General features: G+C 48.3%; 5 protein-coding genes across 5 annotated transcripts; 3 read left to right on the top strand and 2 right to left on the bottom strand.

The window, feature by feature from the left end:
- Positions 1–2,170: 2,170 nt before the first annotated feature.
- Positions 2,171–7,254, top strand: BO79DRAFT_235870 (FAD/NAD(P)-binding domain-containing protein; the record flags this gene model as incomplete). Its single annotated transcript, XM_025684527.1, has 10 exons — positions 2,171–2,225; positions 2,376–2,602; positions 2,683–3,265; positions 3,317–3,685; positions 3,745–4,078; positions 4,595–4,750; positions 4,969–5,215; positions 5,263–6,129; positions 6,185–6,416; positions 6,463–7,254. The coding sequence occupies exons 2-10, from the start codon at positions 2,469–2,471 to the stop codon at positions 7,252–7,254; spliced, it is 3,714 nt and encodes a 1,237-aa protein (XP_025542799.1). The 5' UTR covers positions 2,171–2,225; positions 2,376–2,468.
- An 847-nt stretch (positions 7,255–8,101) lies between these two features.
- On the top strand, positions 8,102–9,104 carry BO79DRAFT_140645 (4-hydroxybenzoate octaprenyltransferase; the record flags this gene model as incomplete). Its single annotated transcript, XM_025678227.1, has 2 exons — positions 8,102–8,349; positions 8,408–9,104. The coding sequence occupies 2 exons, from the start codon at positions 8,102–8,104 to the stop codon at positions 9,102–9,104; spliced, it is 945 nt and encodes a 314-aa protein (XP_025542798.1).
- A 327-nt stretch (positions 9,105–9,431) lies between these two features.
- Positions 9,432–10,322, bottom strand: BO79DRAFT_214907 (uncharacterized protein; the record flags this gene model as incomplete). Its single annotated transcript, XM_025683251.1, has 4 exons — positions 9,432–9,536; positions 9,620–9,903; positions 9,988–10,064; positions 10,147–10,322. The coding sequence occupies 4 exons, from the start codon at positions 10,320–10,322 to the stop codon at positions 9,432–9,434; spliced, it is 642 nt and encodes a 213-aa protein (XP_025542797.1).
- Positions 10,323–11,152: 830 nt separating this feature from the next.
- Positions 11,153–12,205, bottom strand: BO79DRAFT_139969 (uncharacterized protein; the record flags this gene model as incomplete). Its single annotated transcript, XM_025678211.1, has 3 exons — positions 11,153–11,344; positions 11,446–11,729; positions 11,803–12,205. 3 exons carry the CDS (start codon positions 12,203–12,205, stop codon positions 11,153–11,155), a joined length of 879 nt encoding a protein of 292 aa, XP_025542796.1.
- Positions 12,206–12,722: 517 nt separating this feature from the next.
- BO79DRAFT_225768 (kinase domain protein) lies at positions 12,723–14,174 on the top strand (the record flags this gene model as incomplete). Its single annotated transcript, XM_025683756.1, has 6 exons — positions 12,723–12,756; positions 12,838–13,006; positions 13,061–13,392; positions 13,454–13,761; positions 13,824–13,986; positions 14,062–14,174. 6 exons carry the CDS (start codon positions 12,723–12,725, stop codon positions 14,172–14,174), a joined length of 1,119 nt encoding a protein of 372 aa, XP_025542795.1.
- Positions 14,175–14,471: the final 297 nt, after the last annotated feature.

Below are 14,471 nucleotides of genomic sequence, written 5' to 3'. Positions count from 1 at the left end.
TAAAATGCTACTGTTTTTTTTCTCTCCTTGGTTATATTGATTATCGTGGATTACTTGAAACCTATCCCAAACACGTGCAGATATGCAAATTGCCTGTAATATTGACACTGGATCATCTACATTTGACCTAGCTCATCAGATTTTCATGGTCATAGGGAGTACCACTGACTCTCGACATCTGGCAAATAAATGCCACGGAAAGAAAGCATATAAATTGACCAGGAATTCCCTAGACCTCAATTCATCACTCCAAGCTTTTGACCACAGGATCACAGCTGGTACGTAATGGCACGACCACCTATGACTGCATAGGCAAACCCAGTCAGAGGAGAGTAAAACATGAAACACCCCTCGACCGATCATGCTTCGGGAACAAGCTCCAATCAATGAATATATCCTCCAAAATATGCATCTGGCCTCTCATATTAGTCAGTTACCCATACTGGAGGGATAGATCTCATCTGCGGCGATGACTATGACCTGGACCATTGAAGAATCGATAGCCGTCAAATGACCAAGAGCGGTTTACATCCCATACACTGAGACTATCTGAATATGATATACACACATCACATTGGGTCTTTTCTACTTCAACATAATATAATTCTTGTATCCAATCGCCGAACCGGGTGTTTCACGCTCATGCCTGCCTAATGAGACTTAGTCGCTCTGTAACAGTGGGACAAATATCCCTGTGAAACCAACCCTGCCCCTCCCCAGTTGACATGTGCACTCTTTGACAATAGGGACAGAACTATTGACCGTTGAGTCTAGATTAATGGGCATTCCTCAGCCTACTCATCAGTGTCGATGACTCTCCCCTTCTCATGACCTGCTTCATACGTCTAACGGATACTTATTGTCTAATCTGGCGTCAGACGTTAGTGTAGTTGCGTGCCTTCCTTTTATCGGAAGCAAAGACCAAGTATTGATTGGCTACCAACATATCCCAAGTTCTGGAAGTTTCTTGTTAAACCTTACACGTCATCAAAATATCTGATGCAAAAGGACATGCATGCACTGACCCATTCAATGCGATTCTACCGGACATGAGCAGATGTTAGATCCATCGAAGGTGAGTAGAATATAGCCCAGGTCCCAAATTTTAGGCTTCAAGAATTACCATGAAACCCACAGGTGTTTCAGGTTCAGTAAAGAAAGATCATCCTTAAGTGTGGGGAACAACCAACCTAATTAGACCAGGGCTAATCAGAGGCAGCACTCCGCAACAGTGCCCAGATGTGATGGGCGGTTGATCATCTTCGGGGCTAGTTACTCTACTTGTGACTACGGGTAGGCTTACGATGGCATGATCTTAGTTAGTTAGACAGAAGTGTCAAGCTTTATCAGCGGAGAAGTTATTCCCCTGAGGAATGCCTGAAGATGTCGAGTTGTTCAGGGAAACCTGGACTGTTAATGACGAATCTTTGACCAACAGTTTGGACCTCGGGAAGTACGCTTCAAGTGTCAAAGAATAGATGATTAGTACACCACCCAGAATACAATTGTTCAGCTTCGGCGAGACGAAGTCCACGCAGTCGATAATTCTGCAAATTTAATTATTCTCATGCGCCAATGTCGCCATACTGCACAATATTCGCTAGTTCTATCGCTTGCCTTTCACCATGTGTGTGTTAATAGCCCCGACCTTCATGCATCTGAATGGTTGTATCAGCAGGTTCCGTGACCCTGGACAAACATAGCAGGCTGTACTATATCAGGAGGGACTGCTAACCCTTATAGTGATTACTGGTGGCTACCAGCTCAGTTTTCTGCGACCTTTGAGTACACCCAAGGACTACGTTCTCACTCTGTTCAAGAGTCCAGTACGCGGTGAAAGGGAAGGCATTCGTTCATACTACTCCGATCGCCCGATACGGCAAGTTGCTGTGACTCAAGTCCCGCTACTGAGAGTGTTTCGGAGTCTTTCCGAACTCAATGAATTCAATCACAATTGCAGTTGGATATTGAGAGACGCCAACCGATGCCACAAGCTGATTGGTTGAGATGCTTGGGACGGAGCCGGTTTGGTGTAACTATGGCCAATGGGAGTGCTTATAAAACTGACTAACAGCATCCACGTGACAGGAGGCTGAGATGGACCAGTCAGCGTCGAGAACGAAGAAAAATGAGATAAACGCAAAGTGAACCGTGCTTCGGAGCCGCAATGGTTAGGTCTCGTCGTTGATAAGCCACAGAAACTTAGATTAGGGACAGAAGCTTCTGTGAGTACAATATTTCTGCATAGAAATGGGCTGGATGATCACCCGCGCCCATGTCGATGTATTACTGGGCTCCGCTGACGCCATCCGCGCTATGATTGGCATCAAGATAGCTGGCTAGAACAACTCAGAAACTGACCCCTTGCAATCCAGGATAAACTCAACCACCAACCCTGAGGGTGACCAGTTCCTAGAGCTATAGAACATCGGTTTGCATACTACCGACGCGTTAGAGCTTGCGTCAAAATGTCTCCGATTAAGAGCGTGGCTGTCATTGGCACGGGGCCTGCGGGCGCCATTGCCGTGGACGCCCTGATGCAGGAGAAAGCATTTGACCGGGTGCGCGTATTCGAGAGACAGGAAAAAGCCGGTGGGTGCTGGTATGTCTATACAGCTTCTACCAGAGGTTTTGGGAGCAATTCTTTGCTGGTTTACGCGACCGATAGTTAATCGACACTAGGGTTTCGCGGGACGAGAAACAGGTGCCTTTGGATGTCGATAAGCTATCCACAAGGACAGCGGATGCTCCTCTCCCAATTCCGTCCGATTTGCCTGCGTTCACACCAGCATTGACTCAGCATCGCTTTACTGACTCCCATATCTACCCGAATCTGCACACCAATGTGGATGTTGCGACCATGGAGTATTCCCAAGAGTCAATCCCGACAATCCGCTCAGAGATGTCAATCGCGGTGCATGGGCCAGACACCCCTTTCCGTCACCACACCGTGATTCGGCAGTATGTTGAGGATCTTCTGAACCGCAATGGTTATCAAGATCTTGTAGAATACAACACGACCGTGGAACGTGCGGTTAAAGACCCCAAGACCGGTCAATGGGAATTGGTCTTGCGGCGGGCTGGCAAGCCGGGTGGGTATGACTACTGGTGGAGTGAGACGTTTGATGCACTGGTGGTTGCCTCGGGGCACTTTTCTGTGCCTTACGTCCCCTCTATCCCCGGCCTGAAAGAATGGATCGACAAAGACCCAGAGAGCGTGTTGCACACGAAGCAGTATCGTGGTCCCGAACGCTATCGCGGAAAGGTATGCTGCTATCTAAACTCTAAATCAACAATTGGTGTTAACAACGTATAGAAAGTCATCACCGTTGGAGCTTCTGTGTCTGCGGCAGATACAGCAGTCAGCCTGATCGGCTCTGCGCAATCCCCCATCCACGCTGTGGTCCGGGGTCGGTATAATCCTTATTTTGGGGATTACGCGTTTAGACACCCGTCAATCAATCGCAAACCACCCATTTCGCGCGTTTCCAGTGACAACGGGCAGAGGACGGTGTACTTCGAAGATGGGACCTCAGTCTCGGGTGTGGACTATATCATCTTCGGAACGGGCTTCACCTGGGCATTGCCCTACCTGCCGGAGATTCCGACCAGAAATAACCGAATTCCCGATCTATACCTGCACGTCTTCCACCAGAATGATCCAACTCTGGCATTCTTGGGAGCGGTATGTACTCATGCTCGTCTTTTTCCGTATCGAACGACTCGAGCTAATATACGAACCAGGTTGGCGCCGGATTGACTTTTAAGATCTTCGAATGGCAGGCAGTGGCTGCGGCGCGGGTCCTGGCTGGCAAGGCCCAATTGCCACCCTTGGAGGAGCAGCAGAAATGGGAACAAGATCGGATTGCAAAGAAGGGTGATGGGCCTGCGTTCAGCGTCATCAACCCGGACTTCCGGGAATACTTCGAGACCTTGCGCCAATTGGCGGGCAACCCCAAGACAGGCGAGCCGGGGCGTGTTCTACCTCCCTTTGAACAGGAGTGGCTAGATCTGTTCAATGCTGGGCATGAGCGCCGGATTCGGATGTGGCAAAAGGCCAACGAGGCGGCGGCGAAGAGTAAATTGTAGATGATGCTCATTCGGGATTCGGTTCTTATTTGCGGACTATTTTGGCACTAGTATAGCGCTCATTGCTTAGACGTGATATTTAGGCTATATAGACCGGGTCACACGGAGTCCCCGACTCCGTTTCAAGCTTACCTCTCTTTGATCCTCCCTCAATTTAATCAATCAATCACAACCATACCACCGATTCCCCGCATCATTCTCTTGTGGAACACTTGTCCAGTCCTGCGAAATGCAAGCAATTCTATCGAAAGCCGGTTTCGCCGATCTGCAGGCTAACGGGACTACTGCGGACGGTTCCTATCCTCCTGAGAATTCCCTCCAATAGAGGCACAGTACACCTCGGTTTTAATGTAGGTAGCTGCAGCTAATATAATTCTTTTCAGCTCGTTCCCCATCATTCGACAATGTGATCATTTATAAATCATACGCTGGGTTAACCCACGACGGCGATAAAATGGCCCCCTTTCCCCCTCTCCGCTGCACTTCAGCCTTCGACTCCAAGCAGCCAGCTCACGCAGAATGCTCATCTCTGGATCATCGGCGGCCCTTTGGGCACTGACCTTGCCATTTGCGGCAGCCAAGTCGTTATGGTCTGATTCCCCGGGAGATTACAGTAGCTTCATAAGCACTGCATTTCCGCTAGGAAATGGACGGTTGGGAGGTAAACTTTGACGAGACTTCGAAAGGTTTTTATGGTCGGATACTAAAATAATCATTAGCAATGCCTATTGGCTCCTACGACAAGGAGATTGTTAATCTTAATGTCGACTCGTTGTGGCGCGGAGGACCATTTGAAAGTCCGGTGCGTGGAGCGTATACTACCCGCGTCAACCGCCTTCGAGGCTAAATAAATCCTGAGAGCGATATAGACATACTCAGGAGGAAATCCAAACGTTTCCAAGGCAGGTGCACTTCCTGGCATCAGGGAATGGATATTCCAGAATGGGACAGGCAATGTCTCTGCGCTGCTGGGCGAGTATCCGTACTACGGTTCGTATCAGGTGTTGGCAAACTTGACCATCGACATGGGCCAATTGAGTGATGTTGATGGATACCGTCGGAATTTGGACCTGAGTTCGGCTGTTTACTCGGATCATTTCAGCACCGCCGAGACTTACATCGAAAGGTAAGCAGCCTCAACGGTCCCATGGATCGATTGTTGACAGATACCAGGGAAGCGTTCTGCTCGTATCCAGATAATGTTTGCGTTTACAAACTCAGCTCGAATTCATCACTGCCTGGTATTACATTTGGCCTCGAGAATCAGCTCACCTCGCCTGCCCCGAATGTCAGCTGCCATGGGAATAGCATCAGCCTATATGGTCAGACATATCCCGTTATCGGGATGATTTACAACGCCAGGGTGACTGTTGTCGTTCCCGGGTCAAGCAATACATCTGATCTCTGCTCCTCATCAACCATTAAAGTACCAGAGGGCGAAAAGGAGGTGTTCCTTGTATTTGCTGCTGACACCAATTATGATGCCTCCAACGGGAATTCAGAAGCTGGCTTTTCGTTCAAAGGGGTAAACCCGTACACGAAAGTACTCCAAGCTGCTACCAATGCTGCCAAAAAGACTTACTCTGCACTCAAGTCATCTCACGTCAAAGATTACCAAGGCGTCTTCAATGAGTTCACACTAACCCTCCCAGATCCCAATGGCTCAGCCGACCGTCCAACTACCGAGCTTCTGTCGTCTTACAGCCAGCCCGGGGATCCCTACGTGGAGAATTTGCTCTTCGACTACGGTCGGTACCTTTTCATATCAAGCTCGCGGCCAGGGTCTCTGCCGCCTAACTTGCAAGGTCTCTGGACAGAATCCTATTCTCCGGCCTGGAGCGGGGACTACCATGCCAACATCAACCTACAGATGAACCACTGGGCCGTTGAGCAAACAGGGTTAGGTGAACTGACTGAGCCACTCTGGACATACATGGCTGAGACATGGATGCCTCGAGGCGCAGAGACAGCAGAGTTGTTGTATGGCACCTCGGAGGGTTGGGTGACGCACGATGAGATGAACACATTTGGACATACAGCGTGAGTACATAACAGCTTATTTACGGCATAAAAGTCGCAATACTGACCAAATCAGCATGAAAGATGTCGCACAGTGGGCTGACTACCCTGCCACAAATGCCTGGATGTCACATCACGTATGGGACCACTTCGACTACTCCCAGGACAGTACCTGGTACCGCGAAGAAGGCTATCCCATTCTCAAAGGAGCAGCGCAGTTCTGGCTCTCTCAACTTGTAAAAGACGAGTACTTCAAAGACGGCACTCTAGTGGTAAACCCTTGCAACTCACCCGAGCATGGACCGACAGTAAGTGCCCAACGAACCCTTAGCAGACACCCAGCTAACGCCCCAGACCTTCGGCTGCACCCACTACCAACAACTAATCTGGGAAGTCTTCGACCACGTCCTGCAAGGCTGGACCGCCTCCGGCGACCACGACACCTCCTTTAAGAATGCCATCACTTCCAAATTCTCCGCCCTAGACCCAGGCATCCACATCGGCTCATGGGGCCAGATCCAAGAGTGGAAGCTCGACATTGACGTCAGAAATGACACCCACCGCCACCTCTCCAACCTTTACGGCTGGTACCCAGGCTACATCATCTCCTCCGTGCATGGATCCAACAAAACCATCACCGACGCCGTCGAAACAACCCTCTACTCCCGCGGCACCGGCGTCGAAGACTCCAACACCGGCTGGGCCAAGGTATGGCGTAGTGCTTGCTGGGCACTTCTCAATGTTACAGACGAAGCGTACTCCGAGCTCTCGCTCGCGATTCAAGATAACTTCGCAGATAACGGATTCGACATGTACTCCGGATCACCGCCGTTCCAGATCGATGCTAACTTTGGGCTTGTGGGAGCGATGGTTCAGATGCTTATTAGAGATTTGGACCGTTCCAATGCGGATGCCCGTGCTGGTAAGACACAGGCTGTGCTTCTTGGACCGGCGATTCCGGCTGCGTGGGGAGGTGGGAGTGTTGATGGACTGCGGTTGCGGGGTGGTGGCGTCGTGAGTTTCAGTTGGGATGATAATGGACTTGTCGATTCATGCAAGACGAATCTTTCTGCGAGGGGGAGCGATGCCTCTCGCGTGGAGTTCTATATTGCGGGTGGTAAGGCGATTGATTGTTCGTCATCGTGAGACTTTTCGCTTCTATACTGCCAAGGTGATCGTAGCTGGCCGCTGGTCTACCTGGTGTCAATCATGAATACTCTGCTATATAGTATTATTTAAAGGTATCACCATCATGGATTAACATTTCGCGCCAATCTGGCTTGTAGGTTATCCCCACCTCATCAGCAGTGCAGAGGTAGAGAGCCTAGCCTAGTATAGAGGTGAGCCAATAAGCTGTAATCGCCAGTCACCAGTGCCAGGTATCTTGCAGGATAAGCTGCATCCGGGCGTGAGGGGAAGTTGGGGACTCTCCCAACGTCAATTATTCGACGGGGCGAAAATTCTTAGATTGGGGCTCGTTGGGCGAGCATACCCTGGCTATGATGCGAGGTCTCGCTGAAGACGTTGACAGGGATAATCACTTGGGTAGGATCTTGGTAGAGGTTAGTGGACAGATTTCTTTTTCTAAGATGCCAAATCAGTGTGAAAGAAACACAATCATTCTCACAAAGACAAGAAAAAGCAATATCTCACTCCACTTCATATCCATACTACTATCTGACATGCCTTACGGGCCCGTCGGATCTGCAGCGCTTTAAGCGCTGAGCTTAGTCTTGCTAGCCTGTCAAGGTCTAGTAATATACGTCGTAGGGTCTAGATGCAGGCATAAGCATGGCATGGCAGGGCATGGATGATCTACCGGAGTATCTACTCGGGCAAAAGAGATACCCCACACCGTCCCCTACTACATAAGTTACTCGCTGACAGATGACGAAGACAAGTTAGATTAAACCTTTTCATTCAAACGGCAACTGTGCCTTCCATCATGCTAATCCTGACTCTTCACTCTACGTGACGTCGTGAACAAACCATTATGGATGTCGCAGGAAAACTGATCCCCGAGACCGATATGCTGGATGACCACACACGCAAGCGCATCCGCGCTATTTGGGAGATGGGTCGTCTCCACACACACGAATCCTGGCTGTCTGTCTTTCCAGCTGTTTGGGGAGCCAGTATTGGTGCGAAGTCAGGAAGGACGGATGGATGGTCACTTGCCTGGGTTTTGTTCGGCATCTGGGCAAGTGCAACGGTCTCTCATTCTGCGTTTTGTACCTGGAAGTGAGCAGATCCCCCTTCAGTATCTGCTATACAAGCAGCTATTAAATGACATGAGCAGTGATATCTGTGATGTCGAATACGACAGACAAGTCGAGCGATGCAAAAGCAGACCACTCCCGTCTGGACTCATCTCTGTCAAACAAGCTACTTTCTTCTTCCTTTGCTGGATGCTTCTCACCCTAGGGACCACGTGGTATACGCTAGGACCACAAGCGACTCTGTGCACCACACCTGCATGGCTACTGGGCTTGGTCTATCCCTTTATGAAGCGCATCATGCCCTTCCCTCAGTTTGTGGTAGGCCTCTCTATTGCCAGTGGTGTGATGCCGGGGTATGTTTCTGTGAAGGGGAATATCGAATTCAACGGGTCAGTTCTGGCTCTGTTCGGCGCAACTGTCTGCTGGATTATCTTCCTCGACACTGCCTACGCTGTCCAAGATATGGTCGATGATGCGAAATGCGGAGTCCAGTCCCTTGCGGTGTTTCTGGGACAGCGTGTTCGGGTGTTTCTTGGCCTCGCTGCTATTATTTGTAGCGCATTCTTCGTGGCGGCTGCTTTTCTGAGTAATCGCTCTCTTTTTTACTGGATCTTTGGTATTGGGGTATGGGTGGCAAGTATGGTACGGAGCCTATCTCTTTTGGATCTCAATGACTGCGCGTCGGGGGGATGTGTGTTTAGATTTAACATCAAAGCTGGCTTTTACCTTACGGTAATTACACTTGTTGAAGGCTATCTTCAAGCATACTTTTTCTAAGGGTTTACAGTTGACTCTCTCAGATAAAACTCATTTATCTGTCGTTAGAAATCAATGTGAATTGACTGGTTCAACCCAGTATTTTGAAATGATCATTTACACCTCACTATGTTGTCTTTATTACGTCAGGACTCTCAACAAAATAAAGCTGGTACAGAATCCTTTCCTTATCATCATTGACACTGCGAGATGTTGAGGAGATTTAGACTTCCAAGTATCTGTTGTGTTTCCACAGGATATGCGTTGATTGAATTGCAGAGCGTCAACCTAGGCTTTCTACAAGACCCTCCATTCTCATTGCAAATCTGGCATGTTCCCTGAGGCTATCTAAGCTCCACAACCAGGTGTCGTTAGCGTTTCGACCAGCTGGCACAATACCTCCGGGGTATAGGTCGCTCCTGAATAGGATGAGATGATGTTGGAAGGGTGTTCCTGGAGGGGGTGCAGGGAATTAGAGTCTACCCTATTATTAGAATCATTAAGTCATCTCTATCTCTGATTGAATAAGGACTTACAAAGCGCTCAGGTACATCACTACCTCCTCGGCGATGCAACTCGATCCAACCATCTATATGATTGTCGACGCGCTTGTTCCATTTGATCAGTATTACCACATTCACATGTAGTGCCCCTCCCTGTAGCCACAGATCTCTGTCGGCATACAACCTTGCCGTACTCTCTGCATAACCGGATTCGATGACCACTGTGGGTAACGGGGATAGAGATTCGTAGTTCATTATGTACGTATCCGGCTCCTTATAGCTATCTGCCCAAGGCGAGACGAAGCTTCCATAAAACCCTGGCATAATTGCATGTGAGTATCATAGCTCACATAGCATGATGAAGGACTCATTGGACATTAGGTAATATCCACATCACTTACCGGAATTCCCACCAAGATTAACATGCCGACTCTCATTGGACGTGAAAATCCCCTGCAAATGCGCTTCTAAGTAGTATCTGATCTGATGTCCAGCTTAGGCAGCAGTTGTGTAAGAAAATAGCCATGTTCACGGTGAATGTCTCGGTGACGCTGTCGTACCTCAAAGTGGGACTTCTTCGTTCGACCTCGCCATCTTCAGCGAGGCTCCGTGCCACCAGTTGGCCTGTGTCAGGAGGTATACCCTCTAGCTCGAAGTAAGTTGTTCTGCCGGTCTGCAATATTCGGTATTTTAGGTAAGTGAAGAGCTGTTGTGGTGTTCTACCTGCTTGAAACATGTTGCTGTGGCTTCGGAGTGCTGAGGGTTATGTGGGTGAGAGAGTGGGATTTGTGCAATATATAGACAGGAGAAGAATAGTAGTGGATGAGATTACTACTAATGAAGTAATTATGAGTGAAGCCGTGGAAGTCTCCTCACCCGCAGACCTTGCAGCTGCTGGACATCTATTTCGCAGTCACCCACTCATTATTCTCAATCGTCGCAAAACACAACATCTTACGAGCATCGTACCTGTATGCAAGCGCGCCACTATCTGTCGCAAAAGTGACCACGGGTTCGGGAGAGGTTAACCCGCAGGGCGGGGCGTTGGAAGCGCTTTCGAAGACCAAGGAGTATTACTCGGTCGCTCGAAGCTTAATTTCCTTCTGGAATGGAGCGGTTCGAGCTTGGACATGTGCAGGCACTGTTACTGCTGACGATAATAACTATCGGCTTGTGGAGTGGACTGCTGAGTGGCCAGGGTGTTCTGTTCGCATGGCCATTTCGATGGACCTTGGAGCCTTTATGAATATTCGATAATCTGCTAATGTGATATTATACTGCTGTACTATATCGAGAGGATGGACACTACGGGCACAATGAGTGCTTATTATGCGTATCGAATATCATATCTTCTACTGGTCCATATCTGGGACTTGCATAGACGTCTAATCTGATTGTTCTGACTGATCTGGCCGTGGAGTATGTAAAGCAAATTTTGATGTTTGTAAAGCAAATTTAGATAAAATAGACATGAGATGGGAATGATCTGTAGCGTTCGAGCACTCGGAATAGAGCCTCCTCGTGTCGCCTTACCCATGCACCGCTGCAGGTCAAAATTCCGAGCTGCTAAGCTGGAACAAGTCCCTCAATGGCCATTCTCTGCCTTGCAATGTCTCTCAGACGGTCCAAGCTCCATAGCCAGATATCGTTTCCATTCCTTCTAGGTGGTACTTCGCCTCCCGAATAAAAGTCGCTTCTGTACAGGGTGATGGTCTCGCTCTCCCAAGGCGTTCCAAGAGCAGGAGCTGGGAAGATGGTCTATAGAGTCAAACAGATGTATTCAGTCATCGGATAGGCAGCCAATAAGAAATGTGACTTATGATCGCTTTGAGCATGAAACCAAAATCAATGACACTTACCCTGCGTGTAGCGGCACCATTATCCCCGCGGCGATGCAATTCGATCCACCCAGAAACGCGGTTACTATCCGCCTCTTTATCCCACTTTATCAGGATAACGACATTGACATGCGGTGCTCCACCCAGAAGCCAGAGATCTTTATCACATTGCAGCTTGGTATTGCTTTCATTGTAGTATCCACATTCAATAACCACTGTAGGTAGCAATGTGTTAGGGTGGATAATGTGGAAATCGGGTTCTTTATAGCTGCCGGTGGCCCACGGCGCGGGAAAGTTGAAGAACCCTGCATGCATGTAGATTTATTAGTGATATTCAGTCCATAGTATAAGCATAGGCGTAATAATCGGATTTCCTACCGTCATTCCCACCCATCATTAGATCTCTGAATTCATCCCTGGTGAAGTATCTTTGGCTAAGACTGTCAATCATTTCAGTTACTCCCCAAAGAAGCGCGCTGCCGTGGGTCATGCTTGACATGGTCACCGAGAGCACCCTGTCTAGTGTATTGTAGCTCAAGGTTGGGTTTGCTTGTTCCACATTGCCATCCCTGGAGAAGCTTCGTACCACAAAGGACCCGGCTTCAAGCGAGACCTGTTGGTATTCGAAATACTCGGGCCCCTCAGCTTCGACTATACGGCGTCTAACCAGCTGCAAAAGTTGCTGAGGAGTGGTGGGCGATGCTTGGAGCTCAGATACGTTGCCCTGAGTTTGAGTGACTCTGATACTGAGCTCGAAGGTTCTTTGGCTTGAAGGGGGCATCCTGATGATGGCGATAGAGACCTTTGTTCTCTGTAAGGATGAGAATGAGGATCGAAGTATAGCAGATACCGGTCCTTACTGAGAGAAGGGATAGAGTCCGTGATGATAAGAGTGTTATTGTATGGATGGACAGGTCCACAGGTAGATGAAGAGGAGAGAGTTTGTCCGGTTATGTTAACTATTTAAGGGAAAGAGTGCTGAAGATGTGCCATAAATAGACGCCTAGCAGAAGGATACCGCTTTCGCAGCCCATATCGTTGCGAAACGCCCTAACCCAGTAGTCCACATTGCAGATATCAAAGCATCCAACAAACATCATCCGTAGAACAATCTCATATTCCTCATGTAAGAGAGCGTGGGGTGAGTGAGCGTTTAGAGTGCATTGCTCGAAGCAAGGAGGGATTATCCTCCGCCTTGCATTGCATTCCACCTCCCGCACGTGGCGCATCTCTCATTAGAGCCGCGCTCCGGCAGACTTGCGTTTGACAACTACCTCGTACTCTCTTCGGTCCTTGCAATGACACAAAAGTACATTTCAACAATCAGGAGTGGTCTATCACTCATCAAGTATAACAAGCTCATCTCATCACGAGCAACAGTCTTCAATTGCAAGCGTGCAATACGCTCTCGAGCATTTGCTACTAAGCCCGTGGAGCCACTTGAAGAGGAGAAGCTTCCATTCTACAAACCAGGACAATTTTATCCCGTACACATTGGCGAACTTCTAAATTCGAGATACAGAGTAGTAGGAAAGCTCGGCTATGGCTCTTACTCTACCGTATGGCTATGCCATGAGAAAAGGTACGTCCCCTCAGTCTACACAATGACCTCTAGTACTGACCTACCTCTGTAAAGTGAACAGACATACGTGGCTGTCAAGATCCTAACCAAGAACGCTTCATCGAGAATACTATCTGGAGAGCTGAGGATATACGACCACCTCAGCATGTTGAAGTCTTTCCATATAGGAGGTTCCTATATCCGTGGCTTGCATGATACCTTCGACATCACAACTCCAGACGGCAGATATCCATGTTTAGTGCATCCACCAATGCACATGTCTTTACATGATCTGCGAATGCTTTCCAGCTCCCGAAAACTGGGCGAGTTTCTACTCAAAGAAACCCTGAAATGTATCCTTCAAGCACTTGACTTTCTACACACGGAAGCGAACGTTGTTCATACCGGTACATTTCCCTATTCTCAACCAACTGACAAAATCATCAACAATAACACAAAATTATACAGATATAAAACCCTCAAACATCATGCTCAGCATAGACGATCCCTCGATTCTTACAGACTTCGAAATATCCGAACAACAAACCCCAGCTCCCAAGAAAACCATAGACAGCACACGTTCAATCTACACATCTCGAAAGCTAAGCCTACCCAAAGACATGCTCTGGGGCCAGCCCGTACTCTGTGACCTCGGCCAGGCGAGAATAGGGCCAAGTCATACAGGAATCATCCAACCGAACATCTACAAGGCCCCAGAGGTGCTCTTCGATATGGAATGGGGGTTTAGTGTCGATATATGGAATCTTGGCGTAATGGTAAGTAACTTCAGATAATAATCTTTGAATGACTGCAGTTACTAAGTTGCTAACTGCTACAGATCTGGGATATATTCGAGGAAAAGCATCTATTCAATACTCTCGACGAAGACGGGGATTACTCGCTATCGCACCATGTAGCCGAGATGGTGGGGTTTCTTGGTTTACCTCCGTTGGCTTTTATCGAGCGAAGTCGAGAGACTCGGAATGTGTTTACAGATGATGGTCCGTTTACCCCTATCATTCCCCCGCTTCTGAAATGGCATTGTTAAAAAGAAAATCGAGCTAATATATCCATAGGCAAATGGCTAGGCGCAGGCGGAGTGACCATTCCTACTACGTCACTCGAAGAAACGGAGGAAAACCTCGGCGGAAAGAACCAGGAACTGTTCCTCCAGATGATCCGTGGTTGAACTCGACTTCACATTCGTAGTATTCGGTTAGATATTACACCACATCTCTATAGGTTTACCAATTGTTAATGTACCAATACTAAGGAATATTATGTGTTTGTGGATGTTGTAATGCATATTGACTCACTCTGTAACTACTAATAATAGCACTACTAAATTATCACGGTACTTGTAATGATTCTTAGGGAATCAGCTGCTGCTTTACTGTTGTCGAAGTACTTCCTTTTTTCAAGTAGTAGTAGTAGTAGTAGTAGTAGTAGTAGTAGTAGTAGTAGTAGTAGTAGTAGTAGCCGTCGT

The sequence above is a fragment of the Aspergillus costaricaensis genome (assembly GCF_003184835.1).
Source record: "Aspergillus costaricaensis CBS 115574 unplaced genomic scaffold BO79scaffold_6, whole genome shotgun sequence".
Lineage (NCBI taxonomy): Eukaryota > Fungi > Ascomycota > Eurotiomycetes > Eurotiales > Aspergillaceae > Aspergillus > Aspergillus costaricensis.
Note: the sequence above shows the minus strand (reverse complement) of the source record. Positions and strands in the feature narration are given on the sequence as shown.